Here is a 25,522-nt window from a genome sequence, read left to right as displayed (position 1 = left end):
TTGAAAACTGAAGATCAGGATTGTAGAAGGCCTGGATGAGGAAATTAGCATGTTGAGTATGCTCGGTGGTGGAATGTATGCATGCTAAATTATAAAAACGAGGACTTACTTTATCTCAAAAAGAGATAATAATATAAATATTTTCTTATAAATAACACTTATATGTTATAAATGTTCTTGTTTATAAATGCATAATTTGATTCTGTTGTAATTTTTGTTATTTCTATTTTTTTTAATCAATATAATAATTATAAAAAATATTTATAATTGTTTGAGTATAAAACTATTTATTAGCATATGTAAATTGAAATTTCGTTTTCAATATAGAACCATAGCTTCCTATTGTGCTAATACTGAGTTTGAATTCAGAATGATGGTTAAACACTCCCATGTAAAAGATGTCCTCTCAAAGAGATCTTAGTGTTATCATGGAAGAAAAAAATGAGCACCATACATGTTTCTAGAATTATTAATTTGTTGGTGATTTACAAGACCATACTACTAATAGAGCCATGCATCTCTTTGGTCTTCTGTACGGGTTCACTGAAATCCAAAACTAGTCATCCATTAGCATATTTTTCAAATCCTTTATCTCCCCCATTCTTGAATATTGCTCCTGCATCTGGACTATGGCTTTTAAAACTAATCTTTCCAGGATTGACCCTGTCTTCAGCTTTTACCCTGCTGTTGCTCGCCATAGAATACCTTCTCTCAGACACCTCCATGAAACAGATATTATGTGTATTTTGAATATCCAGCCACCACACATTCATCACGAACTAGCATACATGAAATTTTTGCACACAATTATAAATGGCAAAATTAAAACTGAATGCCTAATCAATCAATTTCATCTACGAGTCCCCACACAGTCAACCCGCAACGTAAAGCTCTTTCACAATCCCGCTACAATGCTCTCCCTTCTACAGCGATCTCTTTTCTATAAGCTTCCCTGTTTATGTAATAACCTGCCTCCAATTGTCAGGATGCAATTTCTGACAGTCGTTAAAAATTTACGTTTAACTTAATTTTTTCTGTGCCATCTTGTGTTGTCTTGTTTTGTTGTGGTTTTCTTGTTACAGTTTCAGTATAAAATTGTGTTTCAGTACTGTATATGAATCAGTAAGTAAGTAAATAAATAAATAGAATAGAGATTCTGTTTGGGCCAAAATCTGTCATTCGAACTGCAATAAATCGTATATTCAGTATTGGCTCATAACATTCAATGCTTCTTACACAGGAAACTAAAATTCATGTCGATCGATATCAGGAGTGTATGGACTTTTCGCATCCCTGTTCAATAATTTGTGTGAAGTTAACGTGGTGTATTTTTTCTTACTTAGGTGGTTGGGTTTAAATATTGGGCAATGCCTGATCCAGAAGTCCACCTTCATTTGCCAGAAAACATGGCACAGAACTCGCCAAGCATGATATGCAGACTGGCTGTAGGCATCATGGTTTATTTCTTCATCTATTTCGTGCAGGTATGGCATAACATGTAATGTTGATAATGTTAATTGGACTTACCCATTGTCTAGTGCTTCTACTTCAGCTATTAAAGTGCTGTTTCAAGCGAGGATCTCCCATCTTCAGGTGAAAGAAATTTCTTGAACCATTGATGGACTGTAATTTGTTCCAAATCTGGCATGCTGACCAACAACTCTTCACTGAAATATTATACAGCAGACTTGCGATTATCCGAGCTAATTGGGACCGAGACTACCTCGGATATGGAAAAACTCGGATAATATGGAGATAATGTGCTAATAGGTCTTAAATGACGAAACAACACTTAAAACTGCATAGTAATTATTTGGACCGCTCATATTCACCTTTCTTCATCGTTTTCTGCGCTAAACCACTGCCCCTGTTCACACTTTGACTCACCCACTTTTCAATGTCCTTCCGCTTACGTCTCCAATCTCCACCAGTCACTTCCCTGACTCCATAATCAGCAGCAAACTTTTTAATAGACTCACCTTTATCCAACCTTTTTATTGCGTTGAATTTTGTTTCCAGAGAAACCACACACCATTTCCGTTTGCCACTCGTACTACATTACTCCCTTAGAATAGACCTACACAGATGTAAACACCACCAACAATCGGATACACCAACAATGTAAGGAACACGTGCAGCGTGGATGGTGACTTGACTCCAACTTACTAGTAAACAAACAGGGGGTGCATTATGAATCGTGATGTTTTCCAACCACTCCCTTGGTTAATTGCGAGTCTACTGTACTGCATTTCGTTACGCTTAAGTAGAGCCGTGGTTGTCTAGTCAATAGGGTGTCTGACTGCCACGTGGGAGACCGGGGTTCGATTCCAGGGTGGATGATCTAAGGTTGGAATTTTTCCGGCCTTGTTCCCGCATAAAGCAAGCTCCGGGGTTCCACCTGTTTCAAATCAACGGGTACCTGGGGGGCAACCCTGGCGAGGTAAAGGCATCCAGAACATAGTGCTGATCACATCACCTCCAAAATAGCCATGATCGAGAATGTGTGGGGCCCTACCCCCCACATCCCCTAAATGTGCCTTAATTGCTTTGTGCTATATGCACGGGGAACTTTATTTTTACGTTATGTTTAAGTTGCCCACCACCAACAAAAGAAATTTCTTCACAAGAGTAGAAGTGTGAAGCTAACGCTAAAACATAGTGTTAGAATTAAAAGCATATGCACTAGACAATGGATAATAACTAGAGGCACATATTTTTGGTAAATAAAAAAGCAAAATTTTGGTAGAAAAACTGAGTCAATTTCGGGTTCAAAAGCGGTAAATAAAATAAAATTTCGGTGTTATAGCGGTGAAAAATTGGATGAAAAGTTGTATATAAAACGACAGTTTGATTTTAAAATTGTGAATATAATTCTAAAATTGATAAAAAAAACTACACTTATTACACAAAATTAACATTTCACTTCTAATAGGACATTTATGTAGTTATCAGACTATTAAGTTTATTTATGTGTAAAGGGGTCCATTTTTGCTTCTCCAATATTAACAACAGAATTAATCAATTTTCCATGAATTGCATAACTAACAGGATAATTCAGACCTCAGAATGCATATTATGTAATCACAAAAACCCATTTTTCATACAAAACTTGTGCAAAGTAAAGAGAAACATCTAATTTTACACAATTTCCAGGATAATTATGCTCTGTGAAAATGTCATGTGACATTTTTGCAGACCCCCATGAAAATACAAAATGCCAGAAAAGAATTGGCTGGTATCGATAAATAGATTCTAAGTGATACTTTTTGATACATGAGCATCAGTACAACGCACTTAAATTTTCTTGATTTAAAATTCAATAATCCTTATAGGCAAAAAGAGCAAAAATTTTGCACAGAATAATGTACAAAATACTACTCATGTTAAACTGCAAAGAGTGTCATTATCATTAAGCTGTAAATAAACATGGCAGCTTATATTTTGCAAACTATCATTAAAAAGTTGCCAAAATTCAGCTACAAAGGCTATAAAAACTGCTAAAATTCAGCTACAAAGGCTATAAAAACTGCTAAAATTCAGCTACAAAGGCTATAAAAACTGCCAAAATTCAGCTACAAAGGCTATAAAAACTGCCAAAATTCAGCTACAAAGGCTATAAAAACTGCCAAAATTCAGCTACAAAGGCTATAAAAAATATTTTGTTACAATTAATCCAAAATGTTTTATTTTCAGTGGAAGAAAATTTTTATAGTTTCATTAAGACACTCAACAAACATTTCCACAGTAGTATCTAAAGATATCTGTTTGGCGATTACGCGGAGATAGGTAATTTACTCTGATAAGCTTACTTTTCATTTTCCCACGTAAGCTTACTTTTCATTTTCCCACGTAAATTTTTCTCGCGATTGATTTTGCCACCCATCTGGTGGCTTCGTCAGGCATGTACTGTCTTGCTGCAGGCAGTGTGGTTCCTTCTTCTTCCACTTGTGCTCGTGGTGCTAGTTGATGTGGTCCTTTCACTTTCTACTGTTCTGGTGCGGGTGTAGTGCTTCCTTCTTTTGCACAAGTGATAGAAGAAGGAGCCACGCCACCCGCAGAAAGACAGTACACACCTGATGAAGCTGCCAGACGGGTGGCGAAATCGATCGCGAGAAAAATTTACGTGGAAAAATGAAAAGTAAGCTTATCAGAGAAAATTTCGACAGTAAGTTCATACAGTAATAGAAATAGAAAAATATATATTTACATGTAATTTGTTTTTGCTTTAATCAAACTGTTCAAATATTTTACAGGGCTATTTACCAGAAAAAGCCTTTCTATAAAAATATATATATATCTATATGTATGGTGCCAGAAAACATACAAGCAATTTTAAGCATGTTTTTTTTTAAAAAAAAAATATTTTTAAAGTAAAAATCATGATTTTCATTCACCATGTTCTGTATAGATAGTTACACCTGCCGCAAAATGACTTCGGACCTCATAACAAAAGCACAAAAAATACAGATAATTCATGTGAAAAGCTATTATTTCAGATTCCATAAAATAAATTCATTCCATGTCCAATATTTAGGCTTCATTTCCATGGAAACCTTCCTAAGAATGGAAAGTTGAATCTCATTTTTAGCCATTGTTGTTTCCATGGAGATGATTTGAAATAAACAATTACATAATTTCAAACGCCCATATCTCCATTGCTAATTAACATAGACAAAGGATTTGACGCCCAATGCATTCAGCTCGGTGCCTTCTATCGGATTCCGTAGACATTTTCATTCCATGTCCAACATTTAGGCTTCGTTTCCATGGAAACCTTTCTAACAATGGGAAGTTGAATCTCATTTTTAGGACTTAAATTACTTCCAAAGTCTTAGTGATTCCATGCCCAAGCGCATCCAAATGGTTCTCAAAAGTAATATGACTCCGTATGCATTTTTTGCCGTATCTAATAGCTTAATAATAGCTTTTCACATGAATTTTCCATATTTTTTGTGCTTTTCTTATGAGGTCCGAAGTCATTTTGCGGCGGGTGTATATGTATAATTAATATTATCAAATAATTTTTTTCAGTGGTTATTTGTGGTAGCAGTGTTTGAGAGATACATCAAAAATGGAATTCAGGAGTTTGTTGACGTATGCTCAATAGCAAACGTCAGTGTATTTATCCTTACAGCAGAAAATTTTGGCTATTACATACATGGAAGGTACAGTAATTCATTGTCTCTTTTTTGTCATAAGAAATTGAAATTTTAGATGTGTGTTAGATTTGCTTCCTATTATTATTGCTGTTGTTATGCTGTTCAAAGTATCAACAGTAAAGTAAATAGCATATATTTGTGGAAAAAAAATCTGATCAGGTACAAGCTGGAAAATATTTGTTTGTAACTTGAGAGTGTTTTGCAAGAAAACATTTCACATACAATTTCACAATAAAAATATATGTCCAAAGTGTTTGATGGTTTCCGATCTTCAGGATGGTATTGTGCTATGCCAAGAGGCAGAGTAGGGAGTATTTACATAGACTGGCTTCAGAAATAATATCTAAATATTATTCACTTCTATGTATAAAGTAATGAAGTTTCTGTGTTACTTGCAAACAAAGATTATGTAATTAAATCGTAGGTTACACCTTGTGCAGCACATAAGTGTCTTACACTCACTTTGTAGTATGTATTGGTATTTTAGGCATTTATTTTATTGTTGTTAGAAGCATGCATATTTAGTTTTTGCCAAAAACATAAAATGTGAAATAATACATTGTAATGTTCAATTTTCATATTTTTTGAAAGGTTTGAGGTGCAATTTCCTACCATATTTAGTCACAAAATGAACTGCAAAATGCAAAATAGAACCTTAAACACGAAATTTAGAGTTTATTTACTGACACGACACTTTCTGAAGTCTGAATTATCCTGTGAGTTATGCAAGGAAGGGAGAACTGATTAATTCTGCTGTAAATATTTGAGAAGCAAAGATGGACTTCTTTACACAGGAAGTGTACTTAATACTCTGATATTTACATAAATCTGCTATTAGAAGATAAATGTTTCTTTTGTGTAATAAGTATAGTTTTTAAAATCAAATTTAAGGTTTTATTCAGAAATTCTAACACTGAAATTTCACTTTTGATCCTGAAATGTGCCCACTTTTTGCACCGAAATCTTCATCTTTTATTCACCATTATGTGGCTCTAATTATTATTGATTTATTAGTCATAGTGGGAGAGAGATAGAGATAGAGAAAGGAAGAAAGAAAGAAGGAAAGAAAGATGGAAGAGAGAAAGAGAAAAGAAGACGTTCACACACTCACTCACTCACTCACTCACTCTCTCACTCTCTCTCACTCTCACTCTCACTCACTGGGTGGGGGTGGGAAGGGGGTGAAATGAGAGAAGGAAAAAGAGGAAGAGAGAGAGATGATGAAAGTTCATTCTCTCTCTCACTCTCACTCATCACTCGCATCACTCACTCACTCACTCAGAGAGAGAGAAGCTGTATTCATATTTCTGCATTGACTCGGTGCTGTAGTTCAGTTGGTAACCCTGTTTTGCCAGTGTGGGATTGTTTGTGTCAGATATTTATTAATTTTAAGGCTGACTATCAAACTGACAATAATTTTACATGCTGTATCCACATATTCATTTAATATAGAACTACGGGACAGAGTAAACTATCATATTTATCCCATTGTGTTCCCTCATAAATCTTCATGTGATTAGACTTGAAATTTTCACTGTTCAGATCTGCCCATGGGTTTGCCGATACCGACATGCAGACAATGCTGGAGCAGCTGCAACGTGAAGAAGATGACCTCTGTGGTCACCGTGGACTTCTTCCAGCCACGGATCAACAAACCTTCCAGATGTCTGTACCACATCGCCTGCGTGCATATTACAGGAAAGTCATGGCACCAATCAGTTCAGTAAGTAGCATGCAAGAAATCATGCTTTGATATTTTGAAAATATTTGATACAAAAATATTTTTATTTAGGGGTATGCAAGGTTATGATAACATATTAGTAGAGTATTATTATTATTTATTTGGAGAAGGGTTATACTTAAACTTACTTTACATTGATTCTGTAGCTATAAAAAACTGCTTTTTGCCTTATATGAATTAATGTACAGTTGTGCTATTTGTTTGTAAATATATATAATATGTAGAGGCATGCATGTTTCATTTTTGACGAAAACACGAAATGTGAAATAACACATTGTAATGTTAAGTTTTCCTGTTTCTGAAAGGTGTGAGGTGCATATTCCTACCATGTTTTGTCACGATATGATGCGAAATAAACTGCAAAATGCAAAATAGACTTTTAAACACGACATTTAGAGATTATTTACCGACGCGACACTGCATTATGCAATTCACTGAAAATTTATTAATTCTGGTATAAATATTTAAGAAGCAAAAATGAACCCCTATATAACTATATAAATGTGCTATTAGAAAGGATATGTTTATTTTGTGTAATAAGTACAGTTTTTATATCAAATTTAGGATTATGTTCACAATTTTGAAATCAAAATGTAATTTTATATACATGTACTACTTTTGGTCATTTTTTTCACTGCTATAACACCAAAATTTTATATTATTTGCCACTTTTGAACCCGAAATTGACTTGTTTTTGTACCAAAATTTTGCTTTTTTTTATTTACCAAAAATATGTGCCTCTAATAATATGGAATATTATTATACAATTAAAAAGCATAAGAAATAAAAGGGAATAAACAATTTTCAAGTACATTATGTGAAGAAGGCAATGAGGTAGATGAGACACAGGTCAGTCAGTATTCATAGATTAATGTCCTAATCTGTTGTTTAAATTTGGCCAAATTACTCTCCTTTCTGCAATTTAAAGGCAGTTGATTCCACACTTTACTTGACAGAGATGACAGGGATTGTTACGTTGTTTTTTAATCAAGATAATGGAGAAAACCAGACTACATGAATCCATAGAAAGTTTGAGCAATATCTTGTCTGATAGTTTTAGACATACAAAAAATACAATGATACATAAAGTAAACTTGGTGATTATATATTAGTATTATGAATTAAAGACACATGCATTTAATGCAAGACAGTTTGCGATAATGATTTGTGCTAGTTCAACAATATAAATTATACGTTAATAAGAAGCAATATGCACACTTAAAAGTAATGGTTAATCTCTAGGAGACTGATGCCTCTCCTGCATGTTAGCCTCTATGGACAAGCACTTTCCAGGCATGCACTTTTCAAATTTGCCGCAAAGTACAAAAAAATCATAGCATGAGAACTAATTGTCGTAGAGAGGTGAAATCCCCTTGAATGACAGGGCTTTTAGCAAGGTGAAATGTTATACATTGTATCTCACAATAATGAAAGTTAATGGAGAAGGATGTAAAGTTGTGTTGAAAATAGGCTGATACTTTGTGGGGAAAAAATAATAACTATATGGGAAAAGCAGTGTGGTCACCTTATGGAAAAATATTTTGTAAAATCACTTCTAATGTCAGCTCTGTGGATGCATGACAAAATACCACTCTTTGAGGACATGTACAGTATTGTGTATTCTAAAAAAGATAATATGTGCCAGAAATACAAAAGAAACACACATGTGTGCAAGTGAGAGAATGAATGTGATTCAGTGATTTATTTTTTGTTTTGGTTTGTTACAAAACATTTTAAATTTATATTTCCTTCAGGCTGCACAGTTGATGAGAAGAATTTCTACAGCAGGTGCATCCAGAGCTCGAGTAAATAGTGGTGGGATAGATCGGAGCATTCAAGCATATCACAACATGAACAAATTTCTTTCGGCTTTTCTTGAGCATGTGAGTTGTCACTTAGAACAGTGTATTTGTAAAATGCTATTGTAAATTACATCTTAACATATAAGTGAGATAGATATAACAGGGTGGCTACTCACCGATAATTATGCATGAATTCTGCATAAATTTTTCTCCAAAGTCGTGAAAAATTGGAACTTCTATTAATCCAAATCCCATTGAATTGATACATATTCATAATTGCCCTGAGGCATTTTTTTATAGTTTAGGTTCTAATTTTGTCGAGGAAGGAAAAAATAGGTGCGTGGAAAATAAAACAGAATCCTCTCAATCCATTTACTTTGTTAGTGTCCTTAGCAGAACAATCTGTCTGACAGATGGAAGATTATTGCAAGATAAGATATCTTAGGTAAATTTGAGTTTGAAATTCTTATACAATTAACAATTTTTGGTACATTAGTATATCCCATAACATTTGTGCCTTATAGTTTTTCTTGTATGTACGCATTGCTTGCATTATAGAATTATTTTCCTGTAGTTTACGGTTATTACAAGCATAAGAAAACAGTTTTTCTTTGTGACGTTTCAGGAGAACACACGCTCCTTTCATCAGACATTTATTTATTTATTTATTTTTTTAACAATATTTTTTAGTTTCTGTTTCACTTCATATGCATTTTTAACACTGAATGGTGTTTGTTGTTTAATTATAGCAAGTCTTTCAACTAAATATGTGGATAGTTTGTATGCAGGATGAGTGAAAGTTGCAATGATGGGTCATATTGGATGTCTGATGAAAGGAGCATGTGTTCTCCTGAAACGTCACAAAGAAAAACTGTTTTCTTATGCTTGTAATAACCGTAAACTACAGGAAAATAATTTGTGACTTGTGTTGTAGATGTATTTTGAGTGTTAGTATGTGAAAAGACAGATGTATACTCTGCACCTTAAGCTTGTAACAACCGTAGACTACAAGAGAAATAATTCTAGAATGCAAGCAATGCGTACATACAAGAAAAATGTTAAATACTGTATAATTCAATTGAATTAGAATTTTTGGAGGCATTGGAATCACACTTACCCTTTATATTGTTAATATATTTGTGTGGGTAGTGAGAGGCGGTAATGCGTACAGTTGAAATAGGGAAAACATCTGCTTGTACCGTTGATTTTTTGGAAAGTTCACCTTGAAAACCAGGAATTATACTTGAATTTTATCATGGTTCTAGAGTGGTCACCCTGCATAACAGAAATAGAAGAAGACAATTTTAAAAATTGCATAACAACACATGAATGTATAATATAGGAAAACAAGAACAGGGATGTATTAACCTGCGATCAGTCGTGGGTGAGCACTGCACTCGCTTTCAATTTTAATGAAGTGCCATTTTAACAGTATTTTAAATATTGGATTGTTGTGCTCTCTAGCTGACTTTCATAGTGTCATGCGTGACCTGATCACATTCTAATGAGATGACTTAGACTGTGGTTTGCGAGAGACCATTGCTGTGGAAGGAGTTTTGTCTGAGTGAGCGTGGAGCTCACCCACAACTGATTGTTACATTTTTTTTCTTTAGATTTGTGCATTATTTACTCACTGTTTCTAGTAAGTTTTTGAACATATAAATTTTTGTCATGTTAATAGAAAATACGAAAAGTGTCTTAAGTGATTTTATATTATATCAGATTTGTGGAGCACAGATGGAACTGTCCCTGAAATCTTCAGGGCAGCTTTGAGGAACATGCTCTTTTTGCTAGCACTCAGAGTTGTTTGCTTTGACGATGCATTACGCTGTTTGAAAACAAAAACCTTTTGAAACAAAAATGTAATGAAGCAAAAGGGATATAATAAACAGAGCACCAGAAGTAGAAAAAACAAATTTTAAACTATTAAAATGCTGTAAGATATACGTCAAAAGCCAGAGTGACCTCTCGGCCGCTCCCGACAACTGAAGTGCATCTTCATATGTGACATTTTGACACCATATTCAGATACTTTAAAACCAAAGTAGCTTAAAGCATGTAAAAGATTAAGCTATACAACTATGTCATGCTGCACACTTGAAACATTATTGGAATCCTGAACTTTGTAAACTTGAACTGAAGGAATGTTCATCACATAGACATTTTAGAGGAAAATATCCAACTACTTCGACATAGATTGTTGAAAGTACCATATTGTTCTACATTGATTACACTGGGGAACAAAAAAAATATTTTATTGTGTGGCATAAAGTTTAATAACAGTTTCAGCACACAAAACATCTGTGATTGCCAATTGTATGATTGGTTCAGTTGAATTGACTCCAGTTACAAAAATAAACACACCATGGAAAATGTAGGAGGTAAAATTACTCCACACTTTTCTCGGTAATATCAAAATTTGATAATTGGCTGAAATTCCTATTTAGAAACTTATTTATTTTTTTGTAAATTGTTTCTAGGCAACGTATGAAGCAATATATCTCTTAATGTTGAATTTTGTAGTATAACTAAGCGAAATGCGTTTAATGTGAATACATTGGAAATATGAGTTCCTCACGTAGTAAGTGTTTCAATAACCCAAATGTTTTTTGCTATATATGTGGAATATATTGTCTACCATCACAGAGAAGAAATATCATGGATGTAGTGAGAGATTTGTGTCAGGCTTATTTTGCCAAAAATCTGGGACAACGGAATAAAAAATGGGTCCCACATATAGTTTGCAAAACTTGTTTGGAATCACTTTGTTATTTGGGCCATGGCGGACGAAAGGGACTCAAATTTGGAGTGCCCATGACATGGAGTGAACCAAAATATCATGTTAATGATTGCTATTTTTGTGCTGTAAATGTTAAAGGCATGAATAGATTAAAAAAGCGTAATTGGGTATACCCTAATGTAGAGTCAGCAAAGCCGCCAATACTGCATAGTGAAAATTTACCTTTAAAAGTATGTACCTTTTCGTAAAATATCGACGATGACGTTGAGATATCAGATGAAAGTGCTAATGACAATAAAAACGAAAGTGATTTTGAAGGATGTAGTTCTACACCGCAAGAATTCTCCCAAGGCGAACTGAATGATTTGATTCGTGACCTACATTTGTCAAAAAAATCATCTGAGATTCTAGCATCGCGACTAAGATAAAAACATTGTCTTCAGCCTGGTGTTACTGTAACATCATATAGAACAAGAGAACACAATATTCTTCCTTACTTTAGCGAAGACAATGATCTTGTGTATTGTAACAATATTGCTGAGCTTTTGCTGCTGTTAGGTCTATCAACATATCGCCCAGAGGATTGGCGTTTATTTCTGGACAGTTTTAAAAGAAGTTTGAAATGTGTTTTACTACACAATGGTAATAAACATCGTTCAGTTCCTATCGGACAATCAACAAAGCTTAAGGAAGAATACCAAAACATAAAAATGGATTTAGAAAAAATTGAATATGCTGAACATAAGTGGCTCGTGTGTGTGGATTTGAAGATTGTGATTTTTTTACTAGGGCAGCAAAGTTGGTACACACAACATCCCTGTTTGCTATGTTTATGGGATAGTCGTGCTAGAGGAAAGCATTGGACGATAAAAGTTTGCCCCCCAAGGGAAAATATTACAGTGGGAAAAGCTAATGTCATTCATGAACCGCTGATAGATAGGGACAAAATCATCCTTCCGCCACTGCATATTAAACTTGGGTTGATAAAACAGTTTGTCAAGGCCTTAGATACAAGTGGTGATTGTTTCAAATATATATGCCACACTTTTCCAGGACTAAGTATTGAAAAATTGAAGGCAGGAATCTTTGACGGACCACAAATTCGTACACTTATAAATGATGCCAATTTTACAACTTACATGTCTTACATCGAATCTGAGGCCTGGTTGAGCTTTGTGTCCGTCGTCAAAAACTTTTGGGGGAATCACAGAGCAGAAAACTACCGCGATATAGTTGGAAATATGTTGAAAAATTTTGAGAAATTGGGAGCTAATATGAGTGTGAAGATACATTTTCTACATAGCCACATTGACAGATTCCCTAAGGACCTTGGTGATTTTAGTGAAGAACAGGTAGAAATGTTCCATTAGGATATAAGGATAATGGAAGAAAGGTACCAGGGACGGTGGGATCACCACATGATGGCCGACTACTGTTGGAGCTTACAGAGGGATTGTCCTAAAAAGCAATACAGCAGGAAATTGTATAGAAAACATTTCACATAGTTTGTTACTTCATTGTGTACATATTTTCTTAATTATTATGATCATAGGCCTATATAAATTTATTTTTATAATAATGATTGTAATCACAAAAAGAAATATTAAATTGTTGTTGGAAGTTCATTTATATGTATGTCTTATGTTTCCGCCATTTTGGTTTAGTTGCATTTATTTCATAAATTAGAGCCAATTTAGGAAATATATTATTATATCATTATTCAGCAGCATGAAATCGCCCTAAATTAGCTCTCAAACACTGTGCCGCAATTTCACTGTTCCCCAGTGTTATCATTATACATTTTACCCATGCTGTACCTTGGTTTTTTGAGACCAACAAATTGAAAATTGCTGTTTTCTTACATATTTGTCATGTAATCCATTGCATAATTTCTTCTAATATTCTGTACCTCATTTTCCATTTTACAGATAATTGGAAAGAAGTGTGTAGTATATTTATAATATGAAATGTTCTTTCTTTTGTTGGCATTCTGTAAATATATTTGTTATGCAGCTGATTTTATGTTGAACACTAAAAAAATGTGTTTTTGTAGGCTCTTAAAGATTTGGATTATGAAGTAAGGGAGAAGCTCTTCATGGAATCTTTGCTAGATATAGAATTCACAGACACTATGGATAAGGGAGTTTTATATTCAGGTAAGGATTATATTTGAGTGATGTCAAAGAACGGATAGAGATTGTATCTTTGAAAAATGTTCTTCTTCTAGTATACACGAGTAAGCAGCTTGTTTTAGTAAAAATAACCAAACATATATACAAGGTGGGCACAAAGTTGCTTTCCCCAAAACAAGTATTTCTTTATTTATTGGGGAAAGCGACTTCGTGCCCACCCTGTATTTGTATTGAATTCTGTTGAAAATATGTTCTGTAAACAGAAATTGATGGAACAAGAGTCCTTCCAATTTACATGCTTTGACTGAGATCAGAAGTAGAAATAGCTCATGTAAAGTGCATAAGAGCTTATCAATTTTAGTTGTGTTACTTTCCATAAAGTATATAATAAATATCATCATATAATTGTAAAATATTGTAGAATATTTAAAAGCTTCCTTTAGCTTTTTTCAAGTAGTGTTTCAATTGTTGAATGATGTGAAAGTAATAATTATGATTAGAATTTTGAAGTAGTGTTTTTAAAATTTTACAGGAATATACAGGGTAATTCAAAAAGATCTTACACTTTCACATCATCACAACTCTGTAATGACTAGCAGTACATTAATGTACTATACACGATCAAAGGATCACCACCTGCCATGCAGTACAATTGGCAAACTGCAAATTGTCTGTAGTACCAATACATTGTACCATTGGCAGTACAACTGTGCATATTCTCTCCAAGCCAGATGAACTGCCGGCAGTCAAGTATTATTAGTATTCACACACTTTTTTCTGGAGGAAACAATAGTTCTATTTTCGTCTGGTGGGAATGAAAATATGATTTTCTAGTGCAATATTATTATTTTACTCATATTATTACCTTTTAAGGGTAATGTTTTTTTTTCAGTTGTAGGGAGGTAAGTTTTTTGTGGGTAGGGTGTTATCAAACGATATTTCAGTTTTTTATTAATATGCAAATGATTTTATGACATAATTGAATAACAAAACAATCCCATTATTTTTAGTGTTTTTTAAACTGCTTTTTATAACTATTTTTTTTTCAAGGAAAGGTCTGCAATGCTATTTAAATGTGGCTCAGATATTTAAACACAAATTATTTGTAATTTGCAGTAAATCATGACAAAAGACAACTCTTTAATGACATGTCACTTGTGTCCCCCATTTTGGGAAACAGACCCATAAAAAACGTTTTTTTTAAAAGAGATTTTTCTGAAAGTTTAAAAGTATTTTATTCATACATTACTGCAATCTTCTTTAAACTTACCCATAATATTTGTTGTGTGGTATTTTTCCATCTTCTAATCCGGTTTCATTTCTCTTTTTTACAGATAATGGCCACTCATTTGACAACGTTCTGTTCTATGGAAATGAATTTACATTAACTACATTTGACATGTTAATATTCTGCTTTGTAGAAGTACTCTCCCAGAATTATCTCTTGGCAATTGGCATCACTTATCTGATCGAAAAGGTAAGTAGCATCAGGTTATACAACAGGTCTCATCTTTAGGATATTTACTGTATTTACGCGTGTATAATGAGCGTGCGTGTATAATGCACACCCTGGTTTTTGATAGGGAAAAGTGACAAACAATTATATCTCGTATATAATGCACAGTACCATTCAGGTTCAAGAAATGGCTTCCTTAGTTGTAGGTCGTAAAACTGTTGCTATGCCGATCAACAGTGAATCACATCATTTCAATTCAATGAGCCACCTGTTGCTATGTGGACTAAGAGGAGAACATTACATTACAAAGTGACAACTTGTGGCACATGGCCTTTAAACTTTTATAAGTGGTTTTGCTCATTTCCTCTTTACTTTTATCAGAAAACTTCAAAAGATATACTTTTTCTATGACTAACAAAACATTTATAGGAGGCACATTCAGGACCCTCAAGCTAGCAGCTAGCAGCACAAGATTTCCTCCATTAAGGCACTTACACACTCCATATATGCCATATTATTTGGCCAGTTATACATTTTAATTATTTTCTTTTTCCTTATCTTTTTTCATACAAAGTACCATAAAAATCAGAACGTTCCTTCATTTTGTAATGAGCTTATTTCAACCGCATTGCAAATAAGTGTTGCCATTTTGAATGGAATACTGTTGCCATGTTCCGAAACTTCAGGATTCAAGCTTTACAACAATATAAAACATGATAGGGTTCCATAAACATTAAAAAATTATTCCGTGCATAATATGCACCATCCTTTTTGTGGGCAAAAATTTTTGAAAAAGTGCACATTATACATGAGTAACTAACTAACTAACTAACTCTCTAGCCTTCTTAAACCCGAAGGTTCATGGCTGCAGCAACACAGGCCTTCCATCTGTCCCTATCTTGAGCAAGATCTATATACTCTTTTCCATCCCTACCGATTTCCCTTAGGTCCATCTCGACGTTGTCCCTCCATCTTCGTCTTGGCCTTCCTACTGGTCTCTTACCATCAGGTTTCCCAACAAGAATCCTGAAAACTCCTCTTTCCTCTCCCATTCGTGCCACATGGCCTGCCCACCTAAGTCTTCTTGATTTAATTATTCTAATAATGTCTGGACATGAATACAAATTATGTAGTTCTAAATTATGTAACCTTCTCCACTCACCTGTCTCCTCATCCCTTTTAGGTCCAAATATTTTCCTAAGGATCCTATTTTCAAATACTCTCAATTTATGTTCCTCTTTCAATGTAAGGGACCAAGTTTCACACCCATATAATACTACAGGCAAAATTACGGTTTTGTATATTTTAACTTTTAGATTCTTAGATATTAAACGAGAAGACAAAAGTTTATGAAGAGAGAAGTAACATGCATTTCCTGAATTAAGCCTACTTTTTATTTCCTCTTTAATATAATTTTCATTTGTTAATATTACTCCTAAGTATTTGAATTTGGAAACTGGTTCAAACGAGTTGTTATCAATAATTAGATTTTGATTATTACCTAACACTTGGTTTCGGCCTGTAAGCATATATTTAGTTTTCTCTTTGTTAACTTCCAAACCTATCTCTTTAGCAGTTTTGAAAAATATTTTAGCATTATTCTTAATTGTATTCATATCATCCCCCAGTAAGTCTACATCATCTGCATATGCTAACAACTGAGTCACACCATTTAATTTTAGTCCTTCTTTAGTTTCGTTTACCTTCCTAACAGCATATTCTAAGGCAAAATTAAAGAGCAATGGAGATAATGCATCTCCTTGTTTTAACCCATCATGAATTGTAAATTTGTCAGACATATTAATACCCACACGAATTTTACTTTCTGTTTCACTGGTGCATATTTTTATCATACTAACAAGCTTCTTAGGTATTCCAAACTCTACTAATATATTATATAATTTATCTCTTTTGACCGAATCATATGCTTTTTTGAAATCAATGAATAGCTGATGGACATTTTGATTATATTCCCACTTTTTTTCAAGTGTCTGTCTGATGTGAAAAATTTGATCTGTAGTTGATCTGTTGCGTTTAAATCCACATTGATAATCACCTATAATTTCATTAGCATATGGGGTTAGTCTTGTTAAAAGAATGTTAGATAATATTTTATATGTTGTTGAGAGTAGAGAAATTCCACGGTAATTATTGCAGTTCATTTTATCACCTTTTTTAAACACAGTAACAATTATGGATTCTTTCCACTGTTGAGGGATTTCTTCTTTATTCCATATTAAACAAATTAATTTATGAATTTGACATATTAATGAATTTCCACCATATTTAATTAACTCAGCTGGTATTAAATCAATGCCAGGTGCTTTGTTATTCTTTAGCCTTTTAATAGCATCTTTAACTTCAGTCAAGTTAGGTTCTGGGACTAAAGGTTCTGCTGTGTGTACTTCATTCACTTCTGATTTATCTCCTACATGGACAGTTAAAAGGTCATTAAAGTAGTTCTTCCATCTATTTAGAATATCGCTTGGGTCAGCTAGAAAATCACCGTCTTTATCTTTTATCAAGTTTACTTTAGGTTGCCACCCCTTTCTAAATTCATTTACACCTTTATATAAATCTCTGATATTTTTATTTTTGCTGTTTGTTTCAATTTCGTTAATTTTGCTTTTCAAGTAATCTCTTTTTTTACTTCTAAACGTGCGGTTAACTTCTCGCTTTATTCTATTATAATTGTTTAGATTTGTATCATCAGAGTTATTTAACCACCTAAGTCTAGCCTGATTTCTTATTTCTATTAGATTATGACATTCATTATCAAACCATGGCTTACTTTTTCTCGGTTTATGGTATCCTATACTTTCTTTAGCTGCTGATTCTATTGCATTACGTATGTTCTCCCAATTCTTATTTACGTCTGTTTCATTTATATTTTCATCATCATTTAAATCCTGCAAAACATCAAATCTATTTGACAGTTTAATTTGGTAATCTTTCTTAATTCTTTCATCAGTAAACTTTCCTGTATCAAATTTTAGAACTTTTAGAGTTTGTTGCTTATGATTTATCACTGAGAGTCTTTCTCTTAATTTAGCAATTACTAAATAATGGTCACTGGCACAGTCAGCACCTCTATGTGTACGAACGTCAATTATACTAGTATGCCTTCTCTTATCAATGAGAATATGATCTATCTGATTATGAGTTTTACCATCTGGAGAAGACCAGGTATATTTATGGATATCTTTATGTTTAAAAGTGGTACTTTTCACAATTAAATTCTTTGAGGTTGCAAAAGTAATCAATCTTATACCATTATCATTACTTAATTCATGAAGACTTTCTTTACCAATCGTGGGTTTAAATGTCTCTTCTTTCCCAATCTGTGCATTACAGTCACCTAACAGAATTTTCATATCATACTGAGAAAATTTATCAAAGACCTGTTCTAACTCATGTATTATACATGAGTAAATATAGTATTTGAAATGTTGGCCAACAGGCTCATGTGTAGCCAGATAATTAGTGCTCTTGCCTTTGGTGCAACCAGTCCCAGGTTCAATTCTTGTTGGGAGCCCCCAGACTTTCAGGGTTGACCCAGTAGCAGGGTTGTAAGGGGGATGAGGCAGCGTTGGCATGCATACTTTGGCCAAAAACTCACCTACCAACAGCTCTGCGTGAGCCGGCACGTTGTCGTGAGCACCCACTTGTCAGCGATGTCAGACCGGACGTGCTGGACCCTCTGTCGGAGACGCTGAAGCACTGTTTTGTAGTAAGCTGCATTCACGGTGGTCCCAGCAGGTACAAACTCTTTGTGCACGACCCCCTTCACGTCGAAAAAGACAAGGAGCATTGTCTTCACCTTTGATTTTGACATCCGTGCCTTCTTTTGACGAGGGGATGCAGGGGTGTGCCATTCTGAACTTTGTCTCTTGCTTTCGGGGTCATACTCGAATAGCCAGGTTTCATCCATTCATGGTTAAAGTCTCCGTAAAGTTTTTTTTTTTCAATTTAACATAAAATTTCACAGCGTAGCGCTGTTCTAAAGTGCGCTCCATTTTCACCAAATTCTCGACGCGACGTTTTTTCCGTGTACACAACACAAGCGATTGCACCTCAACCACTGCTCACAGGCAACTGAGCTAGGCCATGTTTTGAAGGTTAAGGTCCCCACTGCCACCTGGCACAGCTTACCCGAACTGCCGACCGATTCTCGCACCGCACTGCGGACAGTTCGGATACTTTCAGAACGGACCCTGTATATTAATAGAATTGTAATTGGGAAAAGGAATTGATAAGAGAACCCAGTCATCGCCATTGAAAGTAAATTTAAATATTTTGCTTGAACGAGCTTCTTGACAACATTTTCTGCATATTTTTTTATATAGTTTATTTTTGTTCATTTATTTTGAACAATGTTGAGTAAACTTTATTCTCTTGAATACCACAGAATGATCCAGAAAGGTATTTCAAAATTTCATGGAAATGACAGGGAATAACATGAGAGAATCGTGTTTATGCAATAAAGTTAATGTATAATATAAAATTTACTTCATATGCCTACATGATTCAAATTTTATGTACACTTGAGAATGAACAGCAACAATGATCTTGGTTTCAATAACCGATTGACATTGCTAGTAGAAGTAATGTGAAGAGCAAAAATAAAATACAGTGTGTTCAGCTTAAAAGTATAATAAAAGACAAATTCATAACTCGTAAGTTTATTAAGATATTTCCTTACAGTTTTCTACTGCCTATAGAGTAACTCAAAAACTTTTTACATGCCTAATACACTTCTATACCTGCACCATTAGTTAGTTGCACCTCTGATTAATGCAAGTAACCTATATTCAAGCTCGACCCATCTGTTGTACAGCATTACTAGCGTCACATTCCAGATTGCAGCACAAGTGTGAAATTGTAGATCAGGAAGATCACGAACTTGTGTTTGGTACACTTGAAACTTTACAAAATCCCACAGAAAAAATCTGAGTAATGTCTGGGAATCTAGGGGGCCTAGCGATAGGAGCACCTATCCCTTCCAGCATCCAGGAAACCCCTCACTTCTTGCACGTAATGGCACAGTGCTCCATCTTGCTGGAGATTACATCAGGCGTAAACTGAGGCACAGCATACAACTGCAACATGTCCAAGTATGTTCTTGCATTGACACGTTGTTCCATGGAAAAGAATGGGCCTACGACCCTATTCTTCATCAATGTGCACCACACATTGGGGAAATCATGCACAATGTAACGACTGCTGACATTTTGCAAGCATTGTAAAAAAAAAATTGAGATTATCTTTCAAACTACATGCTGCTTATTGTGCTATTGGTTCAATATTACAAGTTATGAATTTTTCTGTTATTATACTTTTAAGCCGGACACACTGTATATCTGCTAAAAGTGTTATCCATATTCAGGTGTATGTGAAAGTAAAATGATTGTATACTTGATATTTTTCTTTGAAGGTTCTTGTGGGAATTAGAGACATGGGTGGAAGGAAAAACTTGGCTAAGAAGACGTTAATTGACGAACGTTTTCTCATATGACGATTGCATATGACGATGCAAGATATTTCTTGAATTGTGTTACAAATATTTTTGTGGAGAATATTAAGGTGTGTTATGTGTACTGTCATGTAAGTGGTCATCGTTCGTATGTTTTATTTTAAGGTAAGAGAGAATGGGTGTGCTCGAGTTGATCTTTTACATATTTTGAAATATTTAAAAACCTTTCTAGCCCCAAAAAGTTACAGTATCTCACACCATGTGTTATCAACATGTTCAAGTCATGAAAAGTGTCACAGCAGTGTTTCCCATAATTTAAATGAGGGAATTAATTTTCTGTAGTGCAATTAATCTGTGAATTGTTGATCATTGCTCCACATTTATGTCACATTCTTTGTGATTGTTTCATTGTTACAACCATGGTGCATAGGAAATTATTTTTAACATATCACCGTGAGCATGATTTCTTAAGCTGGCCTAGTTAGATGTGCCTAGTGTTTTGTGATAAAGTTGTTTTTACTTTGAAAGCTTTATATGTTTTTATTGTTCTGAGAAATTTCATTATTTGGATTGACATGTTTTCAAATTAATTCATGTCCTATTCCAGACAATCCAATTTTCATAGTCATTTCCTTTGTTTTAATCTGTGTATTTTTTTTCCTTGTTATGGTTAAGTGCTGAGTGACAAGCAAAGTATTGGTTGAAGCAATTAATATTAATTAAGTAGGTTGGTAAAATAAGGATTGTGTTTCTGAAAAGATATTTCTGTATTGAATGCAGATCTTGAGCAATTTCCTGTAAGCTTTAAGTGATCTAGAATTTTTAATTGTCACATAATTGTAATGTGTCCTGTAATTCTATCTCAAAGTTTTTTATTTGAAATGTTTTTTTTACATTGGTGAAAAAAGAAGAACCATTATATTACTGTAAGACGGCTGAAAGAAATTACAAAGTAATTACGCATAATGGAAAATGCCCCAAGTATACCACATGACTGCATTGTTGCAGTGAAAGTAAACGATCATTGCAAATAAGTTGTGGAGTGTAATTTAGTCCATTTGAACAGTGCAGCATATTATTATATAAATATGAAGAGCTTGAATGGTCTATTCACCTCTTTGATTAATACAAGTAACCTGGGAACCACAATGGACTTTGCTCTGGAAAATAAAGTGAATGTTTAGACATTTACTTTACAAAACCAGGGTACATTAACTATACCCTTAAATTAATGAAAATAGTAACAAAACTGCAGAATTTTTATAGGTATATTGCACCTGTAAAAGCATCAGTAATTTTACAGATAAACTGAGATATTTATATGCATTTATTCACAAATACAGATTGAGTGTCAGTTAATTTCTCCAGTCCATAATAAATGTATTAGTTGTGCCTAGAAAGGTATGTGGCGGGAGATTAATGTTCATGTTCAGTAAACATTTTTAATGCCAAGTTCATAGCAATTGTTCTAACAAGTTGTCAAGTGCCTCATGTCTGGAAATTGGAAGCTCAATTTGAAACTGCTCTATGAAATAATTCTACCTATTTTCATTAGGAGGACTGCACTGTGCCTTAATTGCTAAACTGAATTGATAGATACATTTATTTCCTAAACAACGAAAATAGTGTAATAGAAAAGTGAGTACTTCGTGTATTGTCAGGAGTCATAAGGCCAGGATTATAAGTAATACATCATTAACTCTTTTTAAGTAATTAAGGCAGCTTTCAGACCAGACAAATAGCAAACAACCCTTTCGCTTGGAAATGAACCTTCAGAAAATTAATGCAACATTTCATAACGAAATGGCACACATGCACATGTTGTTTGTGTGTCACAGACACTGTATCATTTTCTCAATACTGTTCATTGTGTTACCTCGATCTGGTGATTATGCATGCACAGTATTTTTTTTTTTTAAGAGACTGAAGCATCCCATGTCATGTTACTTCTTGTTTGTAGATTGTCACTTGTCTTTTATCATTTTGGTCTGAAAGCTTCCTTAGGGAGATTTCACACAGAAGCAACAGGCAACATGTGTCTCTTGAGGATTTCACCAATTGAATGCAGGCTTGTTTGGCCTGTCATGCCACTACAGCTACATGCTGTTGATTGGCTCGTTTCCAAGAGACATTAGTCATGTGTCACTTATCGCTTCGGTCTGAATTCTCCCTTCGAGGAGGTAGCCTCTGTATTGCTGGTAGAAATTATGCAATGTAATATATTCCTGGTGTAATTTCTTGAAATACTATATTTACTAAAATACCCTATGCCCTCAAATAACCTGGACATATAGGAGAATATTTTATGCTGGCACCTTGAATTGATGCTAAACATTTGTAAACATGTAGAGATTTCATACTTTAGGATTATTCATTAAAGATAGAAGTATTTTTGTTTTATGTTATTTGTGGAAAGTTGAATTAAACAAAATTTGTGAAGTTATTCAGATATGATTATGTCTCACTTCATACTGGGTTTCAGTTTAAGAATTAGTGCCCATTTCTTTTATACATCGACAAGAAGAAAAATTGCCGATTTTAGCAGAAATCTGAAACTATACCAATTTCCTCATCTTTTTTAACAACTTAAAGTTTTTCTATTTCTGAATTGTTCATATTAACACAGTCAAAACAATGCCATTAATATGAAATGGTATACAGGTTGTGGTAAGAACTTCCTTATTTCCTCAACAATGCTTTGCATGTGTTGCGTTGAGAGTTATTAATTTGCCAAGTCGAATATGATGATAAATCAGAAGATGATAATGAGGTTTGATTTAATCACTTGTCAAGTATGTTGAAACATTGAGGGGAGATTAAATAGTTCCAGTCGTCATGAGTCTAGGATTTGAATGAATAGTATTGCCGTATTCCTCTTTCGTGGGAAAATATCATAATCATAATCCTCTTCCTTTTGTTCTCATAGTGCTGAACAGCTGCAACTCTGTGCATGTAATTCTGGCATCCACCCCACTCTCACAGTCAGATACAAAGCTGGGTTCATCTGTGGGAAGTTCCAGTATTTGAGGGAGGGCCAGAGATTGTGTGTTGTACATGACTTGACCTCTTGTGTATGAAAGCATACATTATTGGCATACATTTAGCAACATGGGTACAAATGAAAGAAGTAGAGATGAACACAGGGTGTCTACCTGTCAAGAATTTTTGCTATTTTTTACAGTACAGTTAATTTACGTTGTTATATACCTTTACCGGGATTTGATAAATTTGAATATTTGGAAATCAAAAATTGTATTGAGTTGTTAAGACTTTTTCACTTTGTTTTTTAAGAATTACATATGATTAGAAAAAAATATTTAAAAAAATAATGTGACTATTCCCCATTTAGGATGAAGTCTGAAGCATTAATTTTTACATGCATTAATAACTATTATTAACTTTAATTATATTAAAGTAAGTCTAAATCTCTTCTTAAAGTACAGCTTCAGTTTTCATCTTAACCGGCTCTGTCGTAGGGATTTTTCATTGAATAAAAATATAGTAATATGTTTTCTTAATTTCCAACTATACCTAAGTAGGGGGGCGATTAAATTTATGATAAGAAAAAAGGAAAAGGAAAGAAAGGTCAAGAATTTTGGATTTATTTTGGTAGACACCCTGTTATAATTGGTGGATACTGACAGAACAACACTTCCTCTCTTCAATCATGAGAATATCGTTTACACTAGTTTATTTGAGAGAATGGGGCATTTTGAGTAAATATGGTATATGTTTTGACTGCCTAGGTGTAGGTTATTCTGTAATAATGTGCTCATTACAACAAAAAGTTGGGATGGAACATAAGATCAGTTCATAGTATTACAGTTGCATTTAATCATCTTTATATTCTGGCAATAAGAATATAGTTTTGTTAAAACATAATAATATAAGGTGTTATCTTCAAAGAAATGCCTTATAATATTTTCTAGTCACGGAGCAAAGGAATGTGTATTTTTCATAACTTTTGTGATATTACACTACTATTTAGTTTCTTCATTATTGTTCATGACTTTCACTGTCTTTTATTAGTAAATTTTCTTCACTCTTACAAGTTGCATTGAATTGCAACACATGACATAACACTTCTGTGGTGATTTACAAGAGGAAGTATACTTGTGATACAAAATATGCCATGAATGCCATCCAAAAAATGCTGTGTATGTCATGCCTGGTTTTATTGCTACCATTAACCATATTTTAAATATGTTAGTATGACACAACAATCTTCAGAACTGTACCACAATGCTTGATGCGAATATGTCAGAGAGGAAAAACAATATGTTCATTCTTATCCGAGATGATAATACTTATCAAAATTAGGTGATTGCAGTAATGTTGACCCAGTTCGAAAGTGTCAAATTTCATAGGAAGGATTGGTGTGTGATCTCGCATGTCAATTGTGGATCTGCTTTCCAATTTGATGAAAACATTCATATTATAGGAAAGAAAGATGCAGTAATAGATAGTTCAGGTACTCATTTTCCACAAAGCTGTTTTTAAGTAATTTTCTAATTATTTCTCTATCGCGGAAAACGTGAGTACCTGTTTTGATGAAAACAGTTTCTCACTGTAGCTTGCCAAGGAGCAGATACGGGTCATTCCACGTCAAATCATCCAGGCCATGTCACCACCATCTCCGATTTTGATGAAATTCAGTATACTTATAGAACTTTTCATGCTGATTACAAAAATGACAACTTTTTTAAGATTGGTCAAGGGGTTGAGAAGTTGGTCAAGGGGTTCAGAAGTTACGCTTTTTTAAAAATCTATGTGTACGCCACATGCGGCTCCACTTTGAATGACACGCATTAGGCTATAAATTATAGTATCTTCTCTCAGGTTTGCCGTAGAAACTTCAAGTTTGATTTCTTTTGCTCAGGATAGTGTAAGTTTTCATTTAAATAAGGTTTCTGATCAGTGTATCAATAATCATGTATTTTATGTATAGTTTCATGTATTTTTTTAGAAAAATAAATGACTAACTTCAGGAACGAATTTCGTGCAATGCCCCCCCCTTCA

At 34.0% G+C, this 25,522-nt stretch overlaps 1 protein-coding gene across 1 annotated transcript in view; it reads left to right on the top strand.

The window, feature by feature from the left end:
- The window catches only part of LOC146001465 (meckelin), a 56,425-nt gene extending 31,182 nt beyond the window's left edge, over nucleotides 1-25,243 (top strand). Inside the window, exons 10-16 of the mRNA XM_083138792.1 lie at nucleotides 1,344-1,484; nucleotides 5,032-5,165; nucleotides 6,702-6,882; nucleotides 8,655-8,783; nucleotides 13,496-13,598; nucleotides 14,909-15,051; nucleotides 20,465-25,243. Of these exons, the coding sequence (XP_082994918.1) occupies nucleotides 1,344-1,484; nucleotides 5,032-5,165; nucleotides 6,702-6,882; nucleotides 8,655-8,783; nucleotides 13,496-13,598; nucleotides 14,909-15,051; nucleotides 20,465-20,545 (912 nt within the window). The 3' untranslated portion in view covers nucleotides 20,546-25,243. The remainder of the gene's footprint in view (nucleotides 1-1,343; nucleotides 1,485-5,031; nucleotides 5,166-6,701; nucleotides 6,883-8,654; nucleotides 8,784-13,495; nucleotides 13,599-14,908; nucleotides 15,052-20,464) is intronic.
- Nucleotides 25,244-25,522: the final 279 nt, after the last annotated feature.

Source organism: Lepisma saccharinum, chromosome 17 (genome assembly GCF_977018435.1).
Source record: "Lepisma saccharinum chromosome 17, izLepSacc3.1, whole genome shotgun sequence".
Lineage (NCBI taxonomy): Eukaryota > Metazoa > Arthropoda > Insecta > Zygentoma > Lepismatidae > Lepisma > Lepisma saccharinum.
The sequence above is the reverse complement of the archived record's forward strand: the minus strand, read 5'-3'. Positions and strand labels throughout refer to the sequence as shown.